The sequence below is a fragment of the Heptranchias perlo genome, chromosome 5, assembly GCF_035084215.1.
Source record: "Heptranchias perlo isolate sHepPer1 chromosome 5, sHepPer1.hap1, whole genome shotgun sequence".
NCBI lineage: Eukaryota > Metazoa > Chordata > Chondrichthyes > Hexanchiformes > Hexanchidae > Heptranchias > Heptranchias perlo.
In genome coordinates, this window is record NC_090329.1 from 82,715,439 (window position 1) to 82,741,461 (window position 26,023).

At 44.3% G+C, this 26,023-nt stretch overlaps 1 protein-coding gene across 1 annotated transcript in view; it reads left to right on the forward strand.

The window, feature by feature from the left end:
* The window catches only part of LOC137322173 (calcium and integrin-binding family member 4-like), a 50,709-nt gene that overhangs the window by 24,054 nt on the left and 632 nt on the right, over positions 1-26,023 (forward strand). Inside the window, exons 3-5 of the mRNA XM_067985288.1 lie at positions 17,628-17,775; positions 19,084-19,190; positions 25,776-25,864. Coding sequence (XP_067841389.1) covers positions 17,628-17,775; positions 19,084-19,190; positions 25,776-25,864 — 344 coding nt within the window. The remainder of the gene's footprint in view (positions 1-17,627; positions 17,776-19,083; positions 19,191-25,775; positions 25,865-26,023) is intronic.

Consider the following 26,023-nt stretch of genomic DNA (forward strand, 5'->3'; position numbering starts at 1 on the left):
GCCCTAGTAAAATTGAAGTCAATGAGAATTAGGGAGAAAACTCTCCAGTGGCTGGAATCATACCTAGCACAAAGGAAGATGGTAGCAGTTGTTGGAGGCCAATCATCTCAACGGCAGATCATTGCTGCAGGAGTTCCTCAGGGCAGTGTCCTAGGCTCAACCATCTTTAGCTGCTTCATTAATGACTTTCCCTCCATCATAAGGTCAGAAATGGGGATGTTCGCTGATGATTGCACAGTGTTCAGTTCCAATCGCAACCCCTCAGATAATGAAGCAGTCCGTGCCCGCATGCAGCAAGACCTGGGCAACATCCAGGCTTGGGCTGATAAGTGGCAAGTAACATTCATGCCAGACAAGTGCCAGGCAATGGCCATCTCCAACAAGAGGGAGTCTAATCACCTTCCGTTGACATTCAATGGCATTACCATCGCTGCATCCCCCACCATCAACATCCTGGGGGTCACCATTGATCAGAAAGTTAACTGGACCAGCCACATAAATACTACAAAAGCAGGTCAGAGGCTGAGTATTTTGCGACGAGTGACTCACCTCCTGACTCCCCAAAGCCTTTCCACCATCTACAAGGTGCAAGTCAGGAGTGCGATGGAATACTCTCCACTTGCCTGGATGAGTGCAGCTCCACCAACACTCAAGAAGCTCAACACCATCCAGGACAAAGCAGCCCACTTGATTGGCATGCCATCCTCCACCCTAAACATTCATTCCCTTCACCACCGGTGCACCATGGCTGCAGTGTATACCATCTACAGGATGTACTGCAGCAACTTGCCAAGGCTTCTTCGACAGCGCCTCCCAAACCCGTGACCTCTACCACCTAGAAGGACAAGGGCAGCAGGCACATAGGAACAACACCACCTGCAAGTCACATACCATCCCGACTTGGAAATATATCGCCGTTCCTTCATTGTCGCTGGGTCAAAATCCTGGAACTCCCTATCTAACAGCACTGTGGGAGAACCTTCACCACACGGACTGCAGCGGTTCAAGAAGGCGGCACACCACCACCTTCTCGAGGGCAATTAGGGATGGGCAATAAATGCTGGCCTTGCCAGCGACGCCCACATCCCATGAATGAATTTTTTTTAAATGCCTTGTGGGGAGAAAATTGGGAGTAAAAAAAATCTGTGATTATATTCTTACACTCCAGTTAACAAATTTATCATAAAAGGGGCAGTGGCAGCATGGATAAGAAATTGGCTAAGTGGCAGGAGAGAGAGTAGTGGTGAGCAGTTTTTCGGACTGGAGGAAGGTATACAGTGGTGTTCCCCAGGGGTCGATACTAGGAGTTGATACATATTAATGACTTAGATTTGGGTGTACAGGGCACAATTTCAAAATTTGCAGATGACATAAAACTTGGCAGTATAGTAAACAGTGAGGAGGATAGTAATAGAATTCAAGAGGACATAGACAGGCTGGTGGAATGGGCGGTAACGTGGCAGATGAAATTTAAAGCAGAGAAGTGCGAAGTGATACATTTTGGCAGGAAGAATGAGGAGAGGCAATATAAATTAAATGGTACAATTCTAAACGGGGTGCAGGAACAGAGAGACCTTGGGGTATATGTGCACAAATCTTTGAAGGTTGAGAAGGTGGTTAAAAAAGCATACAGGATCCTGGGCTTTATAAATAGAGACATAGGGCAGAATTTTAACTTTGAAAAACGTGCGGCATGGGGGTGGGGGGTCAATTTCAGACCCGCACCCAGCCAGCCCATTTCCGGTTTTCACCAGGGAGGGACGAGAGGCGGGCAACCAACCTGCTCCCAAGGAGGCTGCAGTTCTCCATTTTCAACGGTTTTGTGATTTCAACCCCTGGGGGCCAGGATTCCCGGGCCTTCTTCTCGCCACATGAAAGGAGGCGGGAAGGCCTGAAACTGCAGGTAAGTGCCTTTCCGGCACAGCTTGTGGGCCTAGAGGAGAAGGAGTGCTTCCTTCAGGCCCAACAAGTCTACCTGCAGCGACCCCCCCCAAAGATCGCAGCCCCCCCCCGATCTCTGATCCCGACCCCCAACGATCGCGGACCCCTGCAATGACCCCTCCGATCCCAACCCCCAACAATTGCCGACCCCCGCGATGACCCCCGATCCCAATTCTCCCCTCGGTGACTGACCCCCGATCCCTCCCCCCATGACTAACGCCTCCGGTGACTGATCTCCCCTCTGCAGTGATCCCCATGCCCATCAGTGCCCCCTGCCCACCCATGGCCCCAGGTGCCCCATGCCCCAAGGTGCCCCATGCCCATCGGTGCCCCCGTGCCCACCCATGCCTCCCATGCCCCCTCCCCATCCATGCAATTAAAGACTTACTTGACGACTTACCTTTTCACGTTCTCTTCCTTGCTCTGCTCTCGTCCGACTGAGACCAGCCTGCCAATCAGGCCAGCCAGTCAGACAAACTGACAAAAAAAGGACGTCCTTACGTCAAAATTGTAAGGACATCCGGGAAACCAGTACTTCTGGGTTTCCCGTCTGCAATCCGCCCCCCCCGCCCCCTCCCCACCTCCGGGCTAAAATCCTGGCCATTGAGTACAAAAGCAAGGAAGTTATGTTGAACCTTTATAAAACACTGGTTTGGCCACAACTGGAGTATTGTGTCCAATTCTGGGCACCGCACTTTGGGAAGGATGTGAAGGCCTTAGAGAGGGTGCAGAGGAGATTTACTAGAATGGTTCCAGGGTTGAGTGACTTCAGTTACGTGGATAGACTGGAGAAGCTGGGGTTGTTCTCCTTAGAGCAGAGAAGGCTAAGAGGAGATTTGATAGAAGTGTTCAAAATCTTGGCAGGTTTAGATAAAGTAAATAGAGAGACACTGTTCCCATTGGCGGAAGGGTCGAGAACCAGAGGACACAGATTTAAGGTGATTGGCAAAAGAACCGAAGGCGACATGAAGAAGAACTTTTTTAATGGAGCGAGTAGTTATGATCTGCAATGCACTTCCTGAAAGGGTGGTGGAAGCAGATTCGATCGTGGTTCTCAAAAAGAAATTAGATAAATATTTGAAAGGAAAAGATTTGCAGGGCTATGGAGAAAGAGCGGGGGAACAGGACTAACTGGATTGCTCTTACAAAGAGCCACCACAGGCTCGATGGGCCGAATGGCCTCCTTCTGTGCTGTAACTGTTCTATGATTCTAAATGTATTTTATGTTTCAGTGTTCACCATGCTTTTCTTACTTTGGCTAGTGATGCACACTATCTCACATCGGAACAGGTCCGCAATATTCCAGCAATAAAGGTGCGTGTGGAAGGATCTGATAGGTCCAACATTGTAGTTCTTATGTTATTATTCAAACTGTCTTCCTGTTATTTTGTATGTGTTATAGAGGGTTGCTGGACCTGGGAGATTACGTCAGATATATGTCTATGTTGTAGTTACAATGATGTTGGCACTGCATTTACATATTTTATGTTGAGTTGTGCGACTTACAGTGCTGCTTGTGAGAAAATCCTGGTACCTGCTGTCCACTCAGGCAGGGATCAAACCCATGTTTGAGAGTTATTGACTACCGTTCGGGGAGAAGGTAAGCAGGCTCTTTATTGCATTGAGTTTGCTCTATATTGACATATCTGCTGGTGATAGACTTGGTAACCTGACACCAGAATCAAATATATTTGCAGTATTCCAGGGCCCTGTTGATGAGTGACCATCTAGTCCTGCTCACTAATGGAACCTGCTGGGAGAGACCTGTCGTTGTGGGCCAGGTTCTTCCCATTCACCTCCAGATAACCCTGTTAGCCTATGCCCTAACTAGTAGGATGGTCCTAACTGGACAAGTAGCAGGCAACTTACCAGTAGTCTGTACTGGTAAGCTTTACAAATGTAGCTGGTTGTACTCAACTTGGGTGTCGTTAAATGTTGGCTCTGCCAATCTACACCTACGCTCTCTGCACATTCTGCACACTCTTTCTTCATTGGGATATACCTCATTTATTAAAGTTCAGAGAGCTTAGGTGCCCCAGATTGAGGTACTGAGAGATCTACATATATAGAATTTTTGTTTGCCCAGTACTTCGATTTGGGGACTATTAAACATTTTGATGGTTTCCACGCATGTCAGACATTGGACTGACTAAAAAGAAATGCATTTCAGTTTCATGTTTTTACTGTGCCACTAGCTAAGCCAATTCAAGTTCTTTGTCCATGAATTTCTTTGGAGTTGCTCCAGCTCCATTGCTGTAACTTTGCTGGAAGTGTGGCAGAAACCCTGTTTATACATGTAAACGTGATTTCCACTGTACATCCATCAAAGTTACGGCAGCAGAGCAAGAGCAGCTCCAAGGAAATTCCCGGCTCTTGGGGTGAAATTGGTCTTCAGCAGTGGCACATAACAGGCAATAGCGAATTGGAATGAAAGTCAATGGAAATGAAAATCGGGTGGGCTGTAAAATTGCTATGTCCCCACCATCAACATCAACCAGAAGTGTAACTGGACCAGCCAAGACAGAACAGAGGCTGGTTACTCTGCAATGAATGGCTTATTTCCTGACACACTCCCCCCTACCCCCTACAAAGCCTATCTGCTAAGTAGGGAGTCTGATGGAATGCTCACTACTTGCCTGGATGAGTGCAGTAGCAACAACACTCAACAAGCTCAACACTATCCAGGACAGAACAGTTTGCTGGATTGGTGCTCCTGCCAACTAGACGCAATACCTACACTCTCCATCACCAGCGCACTATGGCAGCAGTACGTATAATCTACAGGATGCACTGCTGCAACTCACCAATTTCAAGTGCACCTTCCTTCCCTGTGAACTCTACCACCGAGAAGGACAAGAGCAGCCATATGGTTGGAACACCATCACCTCCAACTGCCCCTCCAAGTCTGTGAAGTGGGGGAGGGTTTAAACTAATTTGGCAGGGGGTGGGGGGAAACCAGGATGTAGCAGCAGAGAGGAGAGACAAGGTGCATAGAAAACTAAGAGGGACAAACAGCAACAGAATAAAGAATAGTGTAGAAAGAACAGAAATTAGATGGAGGAAGAAAGCAAAACCGACTAGCATGTGTGTTAATGTGAGGTGTTACAAAAAAGGTTGATGAGCTACAGGCTCAAGTTGCCACATGAGGTTATGATATGGTGGCTATAACAGAGACCTGGCTTAAACATGGGCAGGAATGGGAACTAAACATTCCTGGCTACAATGTATTCAGGAGGGATAGGGAAGGATAAAAGAAAGGAGGAGGGGTGACAGTATTGATCAAGGATAATATTACAGTTCTATAGAGGGATCAGATACTAGACGTTTCAAAAACTGAATCTATTTGGTTAGAGTTAAGGAGAAGGAAAGGAGCTGTTACATTGCTTGGTGTTTACTATCGATCTCCAAATAGTGAGAAGGAGATAGAGGAACAAATCTATAGGCAAATTTCAGAGAAATGTAAAAATAATAGCAGAGGATGTCAGTTAACCTAATATAGACTGGTGAAAAAAGTGTAAAGGGCAAGGAGGGTGAAGAATTCCTAAAATGTGTACAGGAGATCTTTCTTTATCACTATGATTCTAGTCCAATGCGGAAGGAAGCAGTGTTGGATCTAGTTCTAGGGAATGAAGTAGGGCAAGTGGAGTGTGTTTCAGTGGGAGAACATCTGGGTAATAGTGATCATAATATAATTAGGTTTAAAGTAGTTATGGAAAGGGACAAAGAAAAATCAAAGCAGAAAACATCCAATTGGAAGAGAGCCAATTTCAGTGATTTGAGAAGGGATCTAACACAGGACTGGAAGTAAAGATTGGCCAAGAAAACAGTAAATAAGCAACGGCATGCCTTCAAGGCAGAGATAATTTGGGTACAAACCAAGCATATTCCCATAAGGAGAAAAGATAGAGCATCCAAAGTCAGAGCTCCCAGGATGACAAAGGACATAAAGGTTAAAATAAAACAGAAAAAAGAAGTTTATGACAAAAAGAATACAATAGAAAAGCAGGCAAAATACAAAGTGCAGGGGGAAATTGAAAAAGGATATAAGAAGGGCAAAGAGAAAATATGAGAAAAGATTAGCGGGTAACATAAAAGGGAACACAAAAATCTTTTATAAGCACATAAAAAGTAAAAGGATAGTTAAAGGAATGCTGGGGCCAATTAGAGACAAAAAGGGAAATTTTCTTGTGGAGGCAGAGGGCATGACTGAGGTACTGAATGAATGCTTTGCATCTGTCTTCACAAAAGAAGCGGATGACGTTATTGTTGCAGTAGAGGAGGACAGAGTAGAAATATTGGCTAGGATAAAAATAGATAGATAGGAAGTGTTACATAGGTTGGCATCACTTAAAGTTAACAAGTCACCGGTCCAGATGGGATGCATCCTAGGTTGCTGAGGGAGCTAGGGTGGAGATAGCAGAAGCTCTGACCACAATCTTTCAATCCTCCTTGGATATGGAAGTGATGCCAGAGGACTGGAGGATTGCAAATGTTACACCCCTGTTCAAAAAGGGAAGAGGGATAAACCTGGTAACTACAGGCCAGTCAGTCTAACGTCAGTGGTGGGAAAACTACTAGAGACCATTGTCAAGGACAAAATTAATTCTCACATGGAGAAGCATGGGTTAATAAGGGACATCCAGCACAGATTTGTTAAAGGCAAATCATGTCCAATTAATCTGATTGAGTTCTTTGATGAAGTAACAGAGAGGATTGATGAATGTAGTGCAGTAGATGTATATATGGATTGTCAAAAGGCATTTGATAAAGTACCACACAACAGACTTATTTGGAAAATAGAAGCACATGGTATTAAAGAGACAGTAGTAACTTGGGTACGTTATTGGCTAAGGGATAGTGGGCAGAGAGTAGTGGTGAACGGATGCTTTTCTGACTGGAGTGAAGTATGCAGTGGAGTTTCCCAGGGGTCGGTATTAGGACCATTACTTTTCTTGTTATATATAAATGACCTGGACTTGAATATAGCGAGCACAATTTCGAAGTGTGCGGATGATACAAAACTTGGCAATGTAGTAAATAGTGAGCAGCATAATAGCAGACTTCAGGAGGACATAGACAGACTGGTGAAATGGGCAGACACATGGCAGATGCAATTTAATGCGGATAAGTGTGAAGTGATGCACTTTAGGAGGAACAACATAGAAAGGCAGCATAATCTAAATTATGCTATTTTGAGGGGGGTGCAAGAGCACAGGGACCTGGGGGTGCATATTCACAAACCCACCTTACTCAATGCATACCTGTCTTTCAATCTTCAGATCTGAAGAAGGGTATACACCCAAAACACCATAACCTGTCTTTTTTCCTCACAGATGCTGACTGACCTGCTGTGTATTTCCAGCATTTTCTGTTTTTAGTACAACTAAGCCTGATCCTATTATCGCTTAACATCCATACATGAGCACTTTCCAGCAATGGTTATTAGAATGCGATCAGGAGCAGGAACCCTGGCAGATTTTTCAGCTCCCAAGTTTAAGGACATTGAGATCGATTGTAGCACCCAACTGCTGTCTTCTGCCTGGGACCAACTAACTCAGCAGTGACCAACTGAGAGCCTGAGACCTTTCTTGTCTGCATGGCTCAGAATCACTATGCAGTGCACTTAACACTGATATTTTTAATGCTAGTAAGCAGCCAATAAGAAAGTCTGCTCTTTATATAAGCCACGGAATATAGTAGCTATTTTGAACTGTAGTGCATTAATACAGTTGAGACTTAGATGGGACTTTCCTCCACGATCCTGCCCAAAATTGGATAGGATAGCTGCGGAAAACGATGGAACATGTAGGTGGTGAGGCCTATCGTTGCCTCACCACCCAAGCTGTATTTCCCTCCACTGGCTCCCACCAAGACCACTAAAACAGCTGCTTCCTAGGATCGCCATGGGGAAGGTGATGGTAGGTCCTGGGAAGCAGCAGTAATGTCAATGAGGTGCTCCCATGGAGCTTGGTGGCCTTATAGCGGCCTCCTTGTCATCAATTACACTCCCAGCACTTAGCTTCTGAAGACCCTGGTCTCAGCTGAAGCCTTCAATAGGACATCGCCTCCAATCTTTGGGGCACTTCTGCTCCTGTATGGTCCCTCACTGGCTCATCTGGTGCTGCAGCGACATTTCCGAGCCCCTCCTGACCCACAAGGAAACTTAAAAATGTTTTTTTAAACTTACCTACCTTTGCCTCTTCTGGCTCAGCTTCCAGCTTCCAGCAGGTTTGGCTTGTTACCCCACTCAGACCTCCAGTTAAAACAGCAGATCAGATCCCAAAGACTCCGATCTGCATATTTAAAGAGGACACTGCCAGCTTGAGGCAGGTGTCCTTGCTGCCTGCAATTTAAAATTGCAGTCAGTCAAATCGGGACTGCATAGGAAGGGATAAGTCCCCCACTCCACATTAACTGCACCCCCGCGACCCCCCCCCACCCCCCCCCCCCCCCCCCACCACCCCTCCGGTCTGATTTCTGCCAGGTTGGGGGAGGTAAAAATTGGAGCCTTCACCTTAACAATATTTTATTTCTATCACAAAAAGTACATAAGAGAATACTATTACTGCTATGTTGTGCTTAAATGCCTACAACAGTGTTCTGCCAATCAGCATTAGATTAATTGGTGACATTTTAATGTTAATGATACAACACTAGTGAATGGTGCATTTTTTGCTGGATGAAATGTTAACAATGAAATAAAAATTAGCTCAGGTGCTGAGCCAAAATTAACTTAATAGTGGACAGCGGGTATCAGGCAAAGAGTGATCTGTAAACTCGGAAAATGGGTCAACGGCTGCCTTTAGGCTGCTTCACAGTATATCACCAATGGAAGCGGATAGCAGCTCAGACTTTATTGAAGTATAACCAGAGAACACAAACTGCCTGATGAAGTAAATCTATTGGGATAGATGCAGCTACTTTGACCTCACAGAGGAGCAATGTATCTTGAGACTCAGCCTCGCAAGGACAGCTGTGACTGAATTGTGTCATTTGGTGCACACTTGAGACCTGCAAGTGCAATTGAGCCTCGCATACGACTTGCTGTGACAGTAAGATCCTCTGCCGTCAACTTCTATACCACAGGAAGTTTCCAGACATCTAAAGAAGATATCACATGTGTTAACTGCTAAGCATTCACCACTAAATTAAGGATGTCACTGATACGCTGTTTTACCATGAACACAAGTACATCAAGTTCAGCAAGGATCAGCATCATCAGTTTTTTTTTTAAATTGCCAACTTTCCCAAGGTGCAAGGCATCATTGACTGCATCTGTGTTAGCCATTCGTGCATCTACCAACAATTCTATTTCTTGCACAAATGGTATGCGACCACCTGCAAAAAAATTATGCAGGTTAATGGATGCTTCCCAGAGATCATGCCTTATGCTTGCATTCTAATGCAATCTTCTCAAGAGCAGGAAGGATGAATGGTTTACTACTTGGTAACATGGGTAGCACAGTGCTGCAACGTCTTATGGGATCTCTGCACAACTCCGCAGTGTGGTAAAGAGATACAATAATGCATATGTACGAACAAAGGTGCTCATTAAAAAAACGTTTGCAATACTCAAGCACTGTTTTAGGTAACTTGATGATTTAAGTAGCATGCAATGTGTTATGGAGAGGTTGGGCAAAATAGTGACATTATGCTACATGCTGCACAATGATGGCATGGACAACTTGTTTTGAAGAGCGGTAGCAAACCATCGCTGTTGATTGGCAAAGTCTTCTAATGAATTCTACATTTTGGATATATGGTTTATCATTGTATATATGCAGGGACTGCACTACATTTAGCCTTGCTTAAGATTTGCAGGTAAAGGTCTGCATCAGATCACATAAATGTCTTTGTGGCTAACTGTTGCTGCTTTTTGTACTTAAATGAAGACAGACTTATATAAGGCTGACTTTAAAGGTCAATCAAAATGATTCCCTTCATAACTGCAACATTGTACATGGATTTATCTGAGCTAATCGTGGAATCATGCAGCACAAAAGAAGGCCATTCGGCTCATTGTGCCTGTGCCGGTACTTTGAAAGAGCTGTCCAATTAGTCCCATTTCCCTGGTCTTTCCCCATAGCCCTGCACTTTTTTCCTTTTCAAGTATACCAAATTCCAATTTAAAAGTTACTATTTAATCTGCTTCCACCATCCTTTCAGCAATGCTTTCCAGATCATAACAACTCTCTGCATATAGAAAAATGCATCGCATTTCCCCTCTGGTTCGTTTGCCAATTACCATCAATTTGTGTCCTTTGGTTACCAAGCCGCTTGCCAGTGAAACAGTTTTTCCTCTATCAAAATTCTTCATAATTTTGAACACCAATAGTAAATCTCCCCTTATGCTTGTCTGCTCTAAGGAGATCAATCCCTGCTTCTATAGTCTTTCCACATAACTGAAGTCCCTCATCCATGGTATCACTCTCCTTCGTACCCCCTCTAAGGCATTAACATCCTTCCCAAAGTGTGGTGCCCAGAATTGGACACAATACTCCAGCTGAAGCCTAACCAGTGATTTATAAAGATTTAGCATAACATCCTTGCTTTTGTACTCTATGCCTCTATTTATAAAGCCAAAGATCCCATATGCTTTTTTAACAGCCTTATCAACTTATCCTGCCACCTTCAAAAATTTGTGTATGTGAACCCCCAGGTCTCTCTGTTCCTGAACCCCCTTTAAAATCAGGCCATTTAATCTATATTGCCTCTCTCATTCTTCCTTCCAAAATGTATCACTTCTCTGCATTAAATTTCATCTGCCATGTGTCTGCCCATTTCACCAATCTATGTCCTCCTGAAGCCTGCTACTATCCTCCTCACTGTTTACTACATTTCCAAGTTTTATGTCATTTGTAAACTTTAAAATTATGCCCCTATACCCAAGTTCAAGCCATTAATAGCACCCACGGACCAGTTGAACCAGGAACACTTCTCACCACGATGGACGTCTCGGCGCTCTACACCAGTATCCCCCATGATGACGGCATCGCTGCAACAGCCTCAGTACTCAACACCAACAACAGCCAATCTCCAGACGCCATCCTACAACTCATCTGCTTCATCCTGGATCACAATGTCTTCACCTTCGATAACCAGTTCTTTACCCAAACACACAGAACAGCCATGGGGACCAAATTCGCACCCCAATATGCCAACATTTTCGTGCGCGGGTTCGAGCACGGCTTCTTCGCTGCGCAGGACCTCCAACCAACGCTATACACCAGATACATCAACGACATTTTCTTCCTATGGACCCACGGCGAAGAATCACTGAAGAAACTACACGATAACATCAACGGGTTCCATCCCACCATCAAACTCACCATGGACTACTCCTTAGAATCGGTTTCTTTCTTGGACACACGAATCTCCTTCAAAGACGGGCACCTCAGCACCTCACTCTACCGCAGGTCCACAGACAACCTCACGATGCTCCACTTTTCCAGCTTCCACCCTAACCACGTCAGGGAGGCCATCCCCTGTGGACAGGCCCTGCAAATGCACAGGATCTGCTCAGACGAGGAGGAGCGCGGTGGACGCCTGCAGATGCTGGGAGATGCCCTCGTGGGATTGGGATATGACGCTCGACTCGTCGATCGACAGTTCCGACGAGCCACAGCGAAGAATTGCATAGACCTCCTCAGAAGACAAACACGGGACGCAACCAACAGAGTGCCCTTCGTCGTCCAGTACTTCCCCAGAGCGGAGAAACTATGCCATGTTCTCCGCAGCCTTCAACATGTCATCGATGACGACGAACACCTCGCTAAGGCCATCCCCACGCCTCCACTACTCGCCTTCAAACAGCAACCCAATCTCAAACAGACCATCGTTCGCAGCAAATTACCCAGCTTTCAGGAGAACAGCGTCCACGACACCACACAACCCTGCCACGGCAACCTCTGCAAGACATGCCAGATCATCGACAAAGATACCACCATCACACTAGAGGACACCACCCACCAGGTACATGGTTCATACTCCTGTGACTCGGCCAACGTTGTCTACCTCATACATTGCAGGAAAGGATGCCCCGGATCATGGTACATTGGCGAGACCATGCAGACACTGCAACAACGGATGAATGGACACCGCGGGTTCCCTCCCAGTCGGGGAACACTTCAGCAGTCAAGGACATTCAGCCACCGATCTTCGGGTAAGCGTTCTCCAAGGCGGCCTTCGAGATACACGACAACGCAAAATCGTCGAGCAGAAATTGATAGCCAAGTTCAGCACCCATGAGGACGACCTCAACCGGGATCTTGGGTTCATGTCACGCTACACGTAACCCCACCAGCGGAAAAAAAAGTCATCTGTTTTTAATACAACTGGACATTCTCTCTCTCTCTCTCTCTCTGCCTTTCGGGTCTCTTTCTCTCTTTGTCTGTGTAATCTGATCCATTGTGTATTCAGTATACTGGGATGTAATGTTTTCCGTGGCTAACCTGTCTGAACACCAACGATACCTTTGATTGCTGTGACCGTCTCCCAGCCTAATATATGCTATGCGATTTTAGAACCTCACTCACCTGACGAAGGAGGTAAGCTCCGAAAGCTTACCTGATGTTGTAAGATTGCTTACAGGTATCAAAAAGAGCAGTGGTCCTAATATTGACCCCTGGGGAACACCACTATATATGCCCTCCAGTCTGAAAAACAACATTCAAGGAGAAGATAGTTCAGGCACCGACTGAACATATTTCTATGAGGGGGAAAGGAAATTAGAACTCCCTGGCTGACTAAAGATATTGAGATTAAACTGAAACAGGAAAAGGAGACTTATGATAAATGTCAGGTTCAAATTTTTTTTTACTCGTTCATGGGATGTGGGTGTCACTGGCAAGGCCAGCATTTATTGCCCATCCCTAATTGCCCTTGAGAAGGTGGTGGTGAGCCACCTCCTTGAACCACTGCAGTCCATATAGCGAAGGTTCTCCCACAGTGCTGTTAGGTAGGGAGTTCCAAGATTTCGACCCAGTGACGATGAAGGAATGACGATATACTTCCAAGTCGGAATGGTGTGTGACTTGGAGGAGAACGTGCAGGTGGTGTTGTTCCCATGTGCCTGCAGCCCTTGTCCTTCTAGGTGGTAGAGATTGCGGGTTTGGGAGATGCTGTCAAAGAAGCCTTGGTGAGTTGCTGCAGTGCATCCTGTAGATGGTACACACTGCAACCATGTTGTGCCGGTGGTGAAGGGAGTGAATGTTTAGGGTGGTGGATGGGGTGCCAATCAAGTGTCGAGCTTCTTGAGTGCTGTTGCAGCTGCACTCATCCAGGCAAGTGGAGAGTATTCCATTGCACTCCTGACTTGTGCCTTGTAGATGGTGGAAAGGCTTTGGGGAGTCAGGAGGTGAGTCATTTGCCACAGAATACTCAGCCTCTGACCTGCTCTTGTAGCCACTGTATTTATGTGGCTGGTCCAGTTAAGTTTCTGGTTAATGGTGACCCCAGGATGTTGATGGTGGGGGATTCAGCGATGGTAATGCCATTGAATGTCAAGGGGAGGTGGTTAGACTGCAGTAAATACAGTAAAATACAATAGAGAATCAAGCAGAATACAGAAAGTACAGAAGAAAAGGAAATGAGGGGCAAAGATAGTGTATGAGAAAAGATTAGTGGATAACATAAAAGGAAACAATAAAGTCTTTTATAAACATATGAAGAGAAAAAGGATAATCAAAAGAAGGATGGGGCTGATTACAGACCAAAAAGGAGATCTTCTTGTGGAGGCAGAGGGCCTGGCTGAAGTACTAAATGAGTGATATGCACCTGTCTTCACAACAAAAGAGGATGCTACCAATGCCACAGTAAAAGAGAAGGGTGTAGAGAAATAGGATAAGATAAAAATAAAGAGGATGGACTTAAAAGGTTGGCAGTGCTCAAAGTAGAAAAGTCATCTGGTCTGGATGGGATGCATCCTAGATTGCTGAGGGAAGTAAGGGTGGAAATAACGGATTCCTCCTCGGATATGCGAGTGATGCCAGAGGACTGGAGGGTTGCAAATTTTACATCCCTGTTCAAAAAGGGGAATGGGATAAACTTGGTAACTACAGGCCAGTCAGTCTAACGTCAGTGGTAGGGAAACTTCTAGAGACCATAATCCGGGACAAAATCAATGGTCACTTCGAAAAACATGGGTTATTAAATGACAGCCAGCATGGATTTGTTAAACGCAAATTGTGGCTGATAAACTTGATTGAGTTCTTCAATGAAGTAACGGAGAGGGTTGATGAGGGTAATGCAATTAATGTTGTGCATATGGACTTTCAAAAGGCATTTGATAACGTGCCACATAATAGACTTGTTAGCAAAATTGAAGCCAATGGGATTAAAGGGGCAGTGGCAGCGTGGATTCAAAATTGGCTAAGAGGCAGAAAGTTCTCCTGTACACATTTCAGGAATTCTTCCCCCTCCTTGCCCTTTACACTGTTTTTTTCCCATAATAGGATAATTCAAGTTCTCCATTATCGCTACTCTATTGTTTTTGCATCTTTCTGAAATTTCTTTACCGATTTGCTTCTCAATTTTCTTCCCGTTATTTGGTGGTCTATAGTATACACCCAGCGGTGTAATAGCTCCTCTTCTGTTCCTTAACTCTAACCAAATAGATTCTGTCTTTGAACCCTCAAGCACATTATCCCTTTCCAGGACTGTAACAGTATATTTGATCAATACTGCCACTCCCCTCCTTTTTTTCCCTTCCTTATTCCTCCTGAATACATTGTAGCTGGAATGTTAAGTTCCCGTTCCTGCCCTTGTTTAAGCCAGGTCTCCATTATTGCCACTATATTATAACCCCATGTGGCAACTTGTGCTGCAGCTCACCAACCTTATTTTGTCAAGCTCTGTGCATTTATGTACATGCACTCTAAACCCACCTTAGCCTGCTTTGCATCACTTTCATTGTAGCCCCGATTTTAACTTGGGCCTCGAATCAGCGTGAGGGTGTGGGATAGGTGACTAGCTCCCATGACCTTTTCAGCATGCAGCCCAAGCCACTTTAACTCCCGGGCCTCATTTTAATATGATTGACGGGCTACCCTCCTGATTGCTTTGAGAATAAGGAAGCTCAACCTTATGACGCACACAATTTCTGGCACGACTCCCGAGGCCTACTTGAAATGGGGATGTACCTCTTAAAGCAAGGTTTCACCCCCTGCTTGGATTTTCTTTGGACATCTTGTGATCACATTTTGCCGGCAGAGATGAGTTGAAGGGCTGTCCTCCACTTTTCTGATGCTTCCCTGAAGGTCCTGGTGAAGTATGTGAGGGCAAGGGGGGAGCAACTGTTCCCCAGAAGCCACAAGAGCTCCCCAGAGCCACAATGAAACTTATGTGGACGGACGTGGCTGAAAGAGTCAGTGCCACCAGCATCACAATGACCTCACAAGAGCAGCAAGGGTGAGTATAGCTCTTTACCACTCCATCCTCTCAGCAGCACCTCACCACACTCCTGTCACCTCCTACTCCACCACTCTCAGCAGTTCCTCCGCTCCATCACATTCTTCAGTGTATAATCGCAAGGCAAACTGAAATACCTCTTTCTCATTCCAACCAAACTCACTTCTTTCTTTCCTCTGTTCACTCCACACACAAACACCATTCTCTTCTTATATACTACCACTTGCACAACCACCAACTCCTCTCACCACCTTCTCACTTCACATTCTACACACTTGGCTTTACATTCATCACCTGTCCATTCTCATTCCATCTTGCTTCTTCCCTACTCTCTGCACGTATACTATATGCACAAGCCTTACATATCTCCATTTACCTTTTTAACAGCCATTCACCAACTCTCACCCTCACTTTCTGCAGAACAAGACCGCACATAATGTGAAGGTGAAAAACAAGACAGCAGAGGAGTTGCCAATATTATTGCCCTCACTCAAGCAGAGCAGGACATCCTGGAGATCAGTGGCCCAGGCAGAGCCAGCAGCATTGAGGATGGCAAGGCTGGCGGCTTACCTCAGCAGAATGTTTGTACATTGTTTGTAACTCTTCATCACCTCACCAAATATATAGCAAGCTTCAGAACTTCAAACTCTATTCTCAAGACTATCACCTGTAAATGTCCAGCTTCTACCTGCCATCCTAACTATTGTCTCTTTTCTCTTCCTTCTAGAACAAAAGCTCTCTACAGAAGACAAGTCGGAGGAGGATAATCCTCCTTAGGATTCACTGTCATACGCTCTCAAAACCAGCTCAGACACTGGTAGTATTTAAATAGTGAGCCAGAAGGGTCTGCACTTGGTGAAATTAACCCAGCACTACTGAGCAGCTGCAGGCACTGGTGGCAGGGACAGCCCAGGAGGCAGCTCACCGCAAGGTGAGGCGTCCTCCCAGTTCTGCTGAGGAGGACACAGAATTGGAGCCCAGGGGCCCAGCCATGAAAAGAAAACTGCTGGCATCACACAAGGAGTTATATAATGTATTGGATAGCCTGCCAAGGGGCTTCAGTACTATGGCTGAGTCTGGAGGAGTCTGCTTCCAGTCTGTGTGGTGTCAGCTCTCACATGGCATTAGCACTCTACTGTCTACCTTGGAGAGTTTGGATACCTGCAGGACGCTGCAGCCGGTCCCTCACAAAAGGATTCCGTGTGGGTAATGTGGGTAGGATAGTGTTGTAGTTGTGTTAATGGACTGTAATCCAGAGGCCTGGACTAATAATCCAGAGAATGTGAGTTCAAATCCTACCAAGGCAGTTCAAGAATTTGAATTCAGCTTAAAAAAATCTGGAAATAAAAAGTTGGTATTAGTAAAAGTGACCATGAAGCTGTCGGATTGTTGGATAAACCCAACGAGTTCACTTAATGACATTTAGGGAAGGAAACCTGACATCCTTACCTAGTCTGCTCAATATATGAATCCAGTCCAATAGTTGACTCTTAACTGCCCTCTGAAGTGGCCTAGCAACCACTCAGTTGTATGAAATACCGCTTGCAGTAGTGGAAGAAGAAGGACCATTACCACCTTCTCAACGAGGGATAGGCACTAAATGCCAGACTTGCCAGTGACACCTACATTCTGAGAATAATTAAATAATAATGCTTGCATACTTTGCAACTTTGCTGGAAGCCATGCAGGCTCTGGAGAGATAGCTGAGCATATTGGACAGATTGGTAGACCGAACTGATAGGGGCTTTGAAGGAGTCATCCATCTTCTGCAGTCTGATCTCCCGCAGATCAGTAGAAGTGATGAGCCCCAGCTCCATGAGAGTGGCAGTGGCACAATGGGAGTGGTATGTTTTGGCAGGTCTGCTCCTTTGCTACCCCCTCAACCAATACCCAACATGGTGCCAGGAAGTCAGCTGGGCCAGATTGCCCTGGCAGCAGCCGAGATAGCAGCATTATAAGAATAGATTTGTATGTCCGGATAGTTGATTGCTTCTTATGGTGCAAAATCTCAAAGTAAACAAGTGACCTAACAAAGAGTAGCAAGTGCATTGGGATCGGAAAGACTGCTTGTTAATAATTGCAAATGTATTTACCACACCCTCACCCAGTGGAAAAGAGCCACAATTTTTTCAGTTGTGATTAAAATTAAAGGAAGTTTGGGGAGTATGACACTCATGAAAGAAGAAAATAGACCATTAGTAATCTCATTAGTTTTGAGCAAAATTTTAGTATTTAACCCTTGTTCATAGTTAATTAATGTCATATATGATCTGAAACAGGTGAATCCATTTGGAGATCAAATCTGTAAGGTGTTTAGTATTAATCAAAATGGATTATTTTCATTTGATGACTTCCTGGAAATGATGTCGGTCTTTAGTGAAAATGCATCGCTTGCTGTAAAAATAGACTATGCATTTCGAATTTATGGTACGTTTTTCACTGTTGAAAATGCATTTTTGTTTTAAATTAAGTATGGACAATAATAACCATGAAAGTTCAACCTATTTTTAAAATAATTAATACATGGTACGAAATCACCACAATTTATACTATGATTGAGGAAGAAGGATTATGTCAACCTTAACTCAAAATGAAGTAAAATCTATATACTGTGTATATATTCCTTGCAAAGCTCCGACTGGATACCCGATAGGTATAGCATACCAGAGATTACATAGAATTACACAGAGTGTACAGCACAGAGCCAGGCCATTCAGCCCAACGGGTCCTTGCCAGTGTTTATGCTGCACACAAGCCTCCTCCCTTTCTCCCTCATGTGTTTACCTACCAAATATGCTATTAATTTAATCATAATTCATAGCCAGCAGAATTTTAAAGGAAAAAAAGGCTTGTATTTATATAGCGCTTTTCATGACTTTAGGACATGCTTAAACACCAAATGAAGCACTTTTGTAATGTAGGAAACCTGGCAACCAATTTGCGCATAGCTAGGTCCCACAAACAGCAATGTAATAATGACCAGATAATCTATTCTAGTGATGTTGGTTGAGGGACACTAAGGAGAACTCCACTGTTCTTCTTCAAATAGTGCCATGCGATTTTTTATGGGGGCTTGTCATCCAAAAGACGGATGCTCTGATAGTGCAGCACTCCCTTAATCATGCACTGGAGTGTCAACCTACATTTGGTGCTCAATTCTTTGGAATGGGACCTGAACCCACAACCTTCATGACTTGAAGGTGAGAGTGCTACCACTGAACCATGGCTAACACCTAATATTTTCACTATAGTTTTATGAAGCTTCCTGTAGCATGATAATTTGAAAACCAATAGAAGAACATAAATTTCTATGGAGGTGTAGATAGTGGAGAACAGGGTGTCAGGCTAATATGTGGTTTTACTTGTATAGTTTTTTATTGCTTTTTTTTGTAAATCAGTTTTGATGGTTAATGATAAGCATATTGTCTCAATGCTATTGCCGGGAGGTATCAAAACATCAGCTAGATTTACCAGTTAAGATTTATTAATTACAGATGAATCTGTTCCAACAATAACTACAGGATTGGGATTGTAAAATATTTACTTTAGTTTTTAAAAAAATTGATAATTTCAATTTTTTTACAGGTATTGTCACTTGGACATATTTCCGTATACCTGTTGTATTCTACTTTTACAGATGTATTTCTTGTAATGCCTAACTGGTATATATTATCTTCTGTGTTTTTTTTGTTTAGCATACTAAATTGTAATAATCTCATTTGCTTGTGCACATAGATTTAAATGGAAATAACTACATTGATCAAGAAGACATACGGCACATCATACTTCGCTTAACTAATAGGGTGATGGATGAATTAAACATATTATCATTGACTCACTATGTAAGTAACTTTATAATTTAAATTTGTCATAATTTAACACAGCTATATAAAGTTCAAGTCATGCAAAAAAAACACCAAACTGGTACAATTTTAGTTTTAATGTTTCATAAAATTTCATACATTCCCTTTTGCTAGTTCCAATCCCAGAGATTATGTTCCCTGCCCCATCCAAACCTACCCAAACCATTCAAAAACAAAACACTGCGGATGCTGGAAATCTGAATTAAAAACAGAAAATGCTTGGAAATACTCAGCAAGTCAGGCAGCATCTGTGGAGAAAGAAAGAGTTAATGTTTCAGGTCGATGACCTTTCATCAGAACTGGAAGAAGTTGAAGATTTAACAGTTTGTAAGCAAATACAGAGCGAGGGAAAGGGGGGGGGATAAAGGTGGGGGGGGAGGGGAGAGGAGGAAAGAACAGAAGGGAAGGTCTCTGATAGGATGGAGGGCAGGAATGATTAAATGACAAAAGGGATGATGGTGCAAGGCAAGAAGGGTGGAAATGGGACAAAAGATGGATCTAGAGGAGCTGTAAATGGCAACAGCAGAACCATTACCATCACCTGCTGTCCGAAGAAAATGGGAGCAGTGGTTATGATCTGAAGTTATTGAAATCAATGTCAAGTCCAGAAGGTTGCAAAGTGCCTAATCGAAAGATGAGGTGCCGTTCCTCGAGCTTCCATTGAGCTTCAGTGTAGGAGGCCGAGGACAGAAAGATCAGAGTGGGAGTGGGACAGAGAATTAAAATGGCAAGCGACTGAAAGGACGGGGTCACGCTTGTGGACTGAGCGGAGGTGTTCAGCAAAGCGATCATCCAACCTGCGTTTGGTCTCCCCAATGTAGAGGAGACCACATCATGAGCAGCGAATACAGTATACTATATTGAAAGAAGTACAAGTAAATCGCTGTTTCACCTGAAAGGAGTGTTTGGGGCCCTGCACAGTGGAAAGCGAGGAAGTGAAAGGGCAGGTGTTGCATCAATTTGGCAGTGTGGCTCTTACCATAAATCAAAGCATGGCCTCCCCCCTACTCCTCTGGCATCTACACCTCCTTCGAGCATCTCACCTTGATTCACCTCTCTCACCTTTTAAAATCCTTATTATCTTTTGCCCCTCCAAGCCACACCCCAAGTTTCTTCCTGAGTTATCTTCCCTCCTTTCATCCTACAACCTCTGCTACAAGTAATTTTCATCTCAGTTCCTCTTGCCTTGCCTTTTCTCCTCTTAATTCACCAATCTCCTGTCCTCCCTCAACCTTTCCCTCTGTATAAACTTTCCTACCCATATTCATAGCCACCACCTCAACCTCATCATCTCTGTGGTCTCTCTACTCGTAGAGTCTCAATCATTAACAAGACCATCTCTGACCACTTCCTTGTAATCCTCACGAGCCACATATTCCATTATAACTTCCTTCTCCCCCAAGTCACTTTCAACTGCACTCTGAACCTATTTTGCCTTTGGTCCTCCATTCCCCGCGATACCTCTGCAGCTGTTGATATGCTCAACCACTCCCTCAGCTTCACTTTCAATACCCTTGTCCCCCTTCACTGTCTCCCATCCCTGTCATTCCCACTGGTACAGCCCTGCGGGCGGGAGGGGATGAAATAGATCTTCGCCAGTAGTGCAAAACGGGCTAACAGCGAATCGGCAGCCCATTTTACACCATGCCTTTACATACGTAAATAAGGGACCTATCGCCTGATTTAGTATTCCTCAGGAAACAGCAACACCGACAGTCACTGCTAACCACGACTGGTCCCCCTTGCGCCGTTCTCTCCCATCCCCACTTCCAGCACTGACCTGAGGCCACTGCTGGTGAGACAGGTGGCCTGAAATTCATTCATGCAGAAGGAGAGCTGCCTGCGGAGGCGCGACAGGCACTGGCAGCTTGCCCAGATTAGATGAGGTCCGAGTCCCAATTTCAGGCTGGCACTGGTTCCTCCATTTTGGGGCACAATCTAGCCGCATCGCCGTCTTCACACCTGAAACCGAGCGCTAACGAATTTCTACCCCAAAAATTTCGAGAAGGATTATACTTTTACAGCTTTATACAAATGCCTAACACTTCTTATCACCCTGTTGTGAGCCCCTAGTGCCTATCTTAAGTGCTTTCTTTTTTAGTCTAGTACTCTTAATAGGTGCACCCCAAAAGGTGCAGCATTAGAGGTGGAAGGCTGCTGTTGTTCAGTCAAGGGGTCTTGAGATGCTTGTGATCAGTGACCTCTAGGATCATGGACCTGGCTGCAGACAGCAGCAACTCATCATCTGCTGGGGAAAATGGCCCAATTGGCTTTCTGGCACCAGTTTGGGAATTGGTTGAAGCAAATAGCATAGCATAGCATGCATTTAAAGGGAAGCTAGATAAGTACATGAGAGAGAAAGGAATAGAACGATACGTTGATAGGGTTAGATGAAGTAGGGAGGGAGGAGGCTCGTGTGGAGCATAAACACCGGCATAGACCAGTTGGGCTAAATGGCCTGTTTCTGTGCTGTAGATTCGATGTAACTTGGTTGAGGATCCAGACATGCTGTCATCCTGAGAGATGCCAACATGTTCCCTTCCCATTGCATGACTGCCCATGCTATTGAGCTGCAGTTCAACACTCCCACTGATCAGTAGGAGATCTGTGATCCAACTGAAGACCCTATCCATTCGGTCTCCCAGCCTGTTCAAGGCAGAGGAGTTGATTAAGTCCATTCCTGAGAGATGCTATTACTGGTGCCACAGACTCCTGAAGGGAGTTCCCAGCTGCAGAGTGTACTGAGGTGACCACATGTTCCATGATTGCCTGCAGACTGTCGATGGCATACATCAGAACCCCACATAAGTTGGTAGTAGACCCCTCCATACTCTCTGATGTGATGCAGAAGTTTACTGGCAGGCAGTCCAATGCATTGAGCAATTGCTAATACCCAGAAAGCATCTTTCTTTTAAAGACTGGGCGCCTAAAGTCTACATCTTTGTCTTCTTCAGCAATTAGGACACGAGCTTGCCTTCCGGTGAGCTGTTTCTTGGGCCATCTTTCCACTTGTTCTTGCTCCTGTTTACCTATGCTCAGTGAATCACCCAGTGCAGACCTCTCTAAATCACTCTCTACACTATGCAGGGTGCTGATCTCTCTGCTGACACTTGGAAGGGTAAGAGCAAGTGACAGTGCATCTTTTCGAGGTTTCTCCCCCTCAGTCCATGCTCCTGAAAGGCCCAAGATATCTAATGAACACAAGAAAAGGGGCAACAAAGGTTAGTACATAGTGAGAAGGATAAGCAGTAGCAGATGAGTGGCAGCACATTGCACTACCGGGTTGTCTTGTTGAGTGTGGGAGTGAGAGAGCTACATAGAAACAAAAAAAGGAAGAGAAGATGCCCAAACACCCTGCTGTGCGTGACCTCCACCCTGGCCACCTACAATGCTGCATGCCCTTTCTCTGACAACAATGTTGATGGTGCACTCCTCTATTGGTCTTAGGATATGTATGGAGGCAGGACCTCCTCTGGTTCTGGTACTCTCCCTTCTATTGTATGTCTACTTCTTCAGCAAAAGTGGAAGTGAGTTAGTCTGTGCCCTATTGAAGTGTTTTGAAGATGTCTGAGTAAGCTTAGCATAATGTGTGTGATGAGGGGAAGGAGCAGTAAGTGTGGCCAATGGGGGAAAGTAGTTGTGAAAGCAATAGCAGGTCTTGAATGTATCAGAACAAGCAGAAGAAGGTGTAATGACATGTCCCATTGTGATCAGAGAAGAGTTATGGAAATTGGGGGGGGGGGGGGGGTGAAGATTGATAGTGCTGGGACTAAAGTAGGGTGGTGCAGTTCAGTGCAGAGAGTAAGAGAGATGTGAAAAGGCGTATTCCCTTGGCAGTCCAACTGAGATTGTTAAATTTCTTCATGCACTGCAGCCAAGTCCTGGGAACAATGCTGGTGGTATTGATTGGGTCTGACAGCTGTCTCCATTGCTGCTGACTAATTTATTTATGCACCTGTCACCATCAGAGGGGAAGAAGACATTCTTTCTGCTGCTCACTTGCTCTATGAGCACCTACACAGCTGCAGCAGAAAATCGGGGGTCCCTGGATGAAGTCATACTTCATGCTGCATCAGAAAATTGTTTCCCACCAACCACCATTGAAAAGTGAAGCACCCCTTTAAAGGCTGCAGGCTGCCTTTAAGTAGCGGCCACCCTGCCGGATTTCCTGCCATCCCAATTGGCGAGCTGCCTATAAGGAGTGCTATTAGTGCTGGCAATTCACCGGTTATATTTAAATGAGGCCTGACCAGAAAAATAGCTCAGGCTTCCCGCTGACTGTATCGAGCAGGTAGAATAGATGCTCCACCCACTGCTGTCCGATCTATGCTACACACAAATACCAACCCTTATCTTTGCGAAACACCAGACTGAATTTTCAGGCCTCCTGCCCAGTGGAAACAGGGCGGTCGCGCCCCGAAAATGGTGGGCAATGTCCTACTGTCCCATTGTCACCATCACTATGGCCACGGCAATCTTCACCTAGGCCAGAGTGCCTTCCAAGTCAGGTGCTAGGCCCATTTTAAATGTTAATAGTGGGTTATACATAGGACCCCGATTGCCATTTTTGGTGTGAACTTGGCGGTGCATGCACCGTGCACCCTCTGATCAGGATCAGCTGGCGGCTCAGCCAAAGAGGATCCCAAAGGTAAGTTCCTGCAGACTGCACAAAACCAGCATGGTTTGCTGTCACCCTTCTCCCCCTGCCTCCAGAAATTGAGCCGCCCCTTCTTACCTACTTGACCCATTGTCTGACATTGTGACGGATGGGACCCAGCTGGCAACCCCAGGCCGCTCAAACTACAGCCGATGCTAATGAGGCCCAGCTCTCAAAGTGCATCAGTCCTCATGCTGCAACTACCAAGCAGCCGGTTGGTGCATTTCATCGGTCAGCCGTCCGAAGTCCACTTGGGGTGAAAATCCCCTCTACCCTTTTTACCCTTATCCTTTGTTTTTTGCATTGGTTTCCTCTTATTCCTATTGTATTTCTTACTTAATGATATAAATTGACTTGTAATTCTGCACTGTGCATTTAGAGGTGGATCACTTCTCCAAGCTATTCCGGTCCATGTCTATTAAATGCTAACTCGTTCCATCAGTCCTAAAATTAAGAGTCTTCAATATACTCTTCTTCTACATGAAGCTGACACCAAACTCAGTTATGTTATGGTCACTGTTTCCAAAGTATTCCCTAACCAAAACGTTTTACATAAAACCAGATCCAGAGTACCCTCCACTTTTACAGCCTTCAGTAAAAGCAAATTATCAGATGAATGAGGAATGAACTAACAGAAATTAAATAGAAAATACTGAAGAGCATCACTATCAAGGAAGAAGTGAACACTTTTGAAAGTTTAATACTGAAAATGCAAGATAAACATATATCCAAAATAATCAAATGTGAATTAAATAAGCAGTTCCCAAGGTGGATGATTAGAGCAACTAAAATATGAATAAGGAATTAAGAACTCTACAAGGCAAAGGGAGGGGCAGAGCTGCATTAATGAGGCTGAATACTTTAATGAGAGTTTGGGGACTAGGGGTGAACTTTGTGTCAATAAAATGTCATTGCTCTAATTCCAATTTTTAATTCAGAATATAATAATAAAAAAAGCAAACCAAGCACTAGGGTTTATTTCTAGAGGGATATAATTGAAAAGCAGAGAAGTTATGTGAAACTTGTATAGAACCTTGGTTAGACCACACTTGAAGTACTGTGAACAGTTCTGGGCTCCATATTAGAAAAATGATAGAAAGGCACTGGAGAAGGTGCAAAAAAGATTTATTAGGTATAACCTCTCAGTTCTGGTATCATCCTATCAGGAAACATTGAACAGGCTGGGGCTTTTTTCTCTAGAAAAGAGAAGACTGAGGAATAACCTGATAGAGGCCTTTAAGATTATGAAAAGATTTGGTAGGGTAGACATAGAGAAGATGTTTCCACTTGTGGAGAAGACCAGAACTAGGGCCATAAATATAAGATAGTCACTAATAAATCCAATAGGGAATTCAGGAGAAACTTCTTTTTGCAGAGAGTGGTTAGAATGTGGAACTTGCTACCATAAGGAGTAGTTGAAGTGACTAGCATAGATGCATTTAAGGGGAAGCTAGATAAACACACGAGGGAGAAAGGAATCGAAAGATATGCTGATAGGATTAGATGAAGTAGGGAGGGAGGAGGTTCGTGTGGAGCATAAACACCAACATGGACCTGTTATGCCGAATGGCCTGTTTCTGTGCTGTACAGTCTATGTAATTCTATGTAATTAGACTCTAATGATAAAAATATTAGATCCACTGCTTTGCCAAATTGAAAATAGGTTCAATGATTAAAAGATGAATTTGAGTTCCAGTTTATCTTATAATTTGTCAAGCATCAAATAAATAAAATGTAACTGCCATTCATTCATGGTATAAATTATTACATTCTACAATTGGCCTTTCTTATATTTTACATTATCTACCAAGCTTTAACAATAATTACATAATTGTGTATGCAAGCCAAATAATTCAGAAAGTTATAATTATAACTTTATTTTTAAAATTTTTTTAAATACCTAACAGATCTTGGATGAAGCAGATTTAAATAATGACGGCATGTTGTCATTTGTAGAGTTTGAACACGTGATGAGTAAATCACCTGACTTTCAAAAGTAAGTCATATTGAAAATAAGTTTAGTTTCAAAAAAAAATTATTGCCTTACCAAATAGAGGACGTTATTTCCATTTTCTTCAAAGGACCAATAAATTAGCACTTATTATTCTCCATTTGCTAATTTGATGATAAAGTAGACACGGGTATAAAGCAGTAT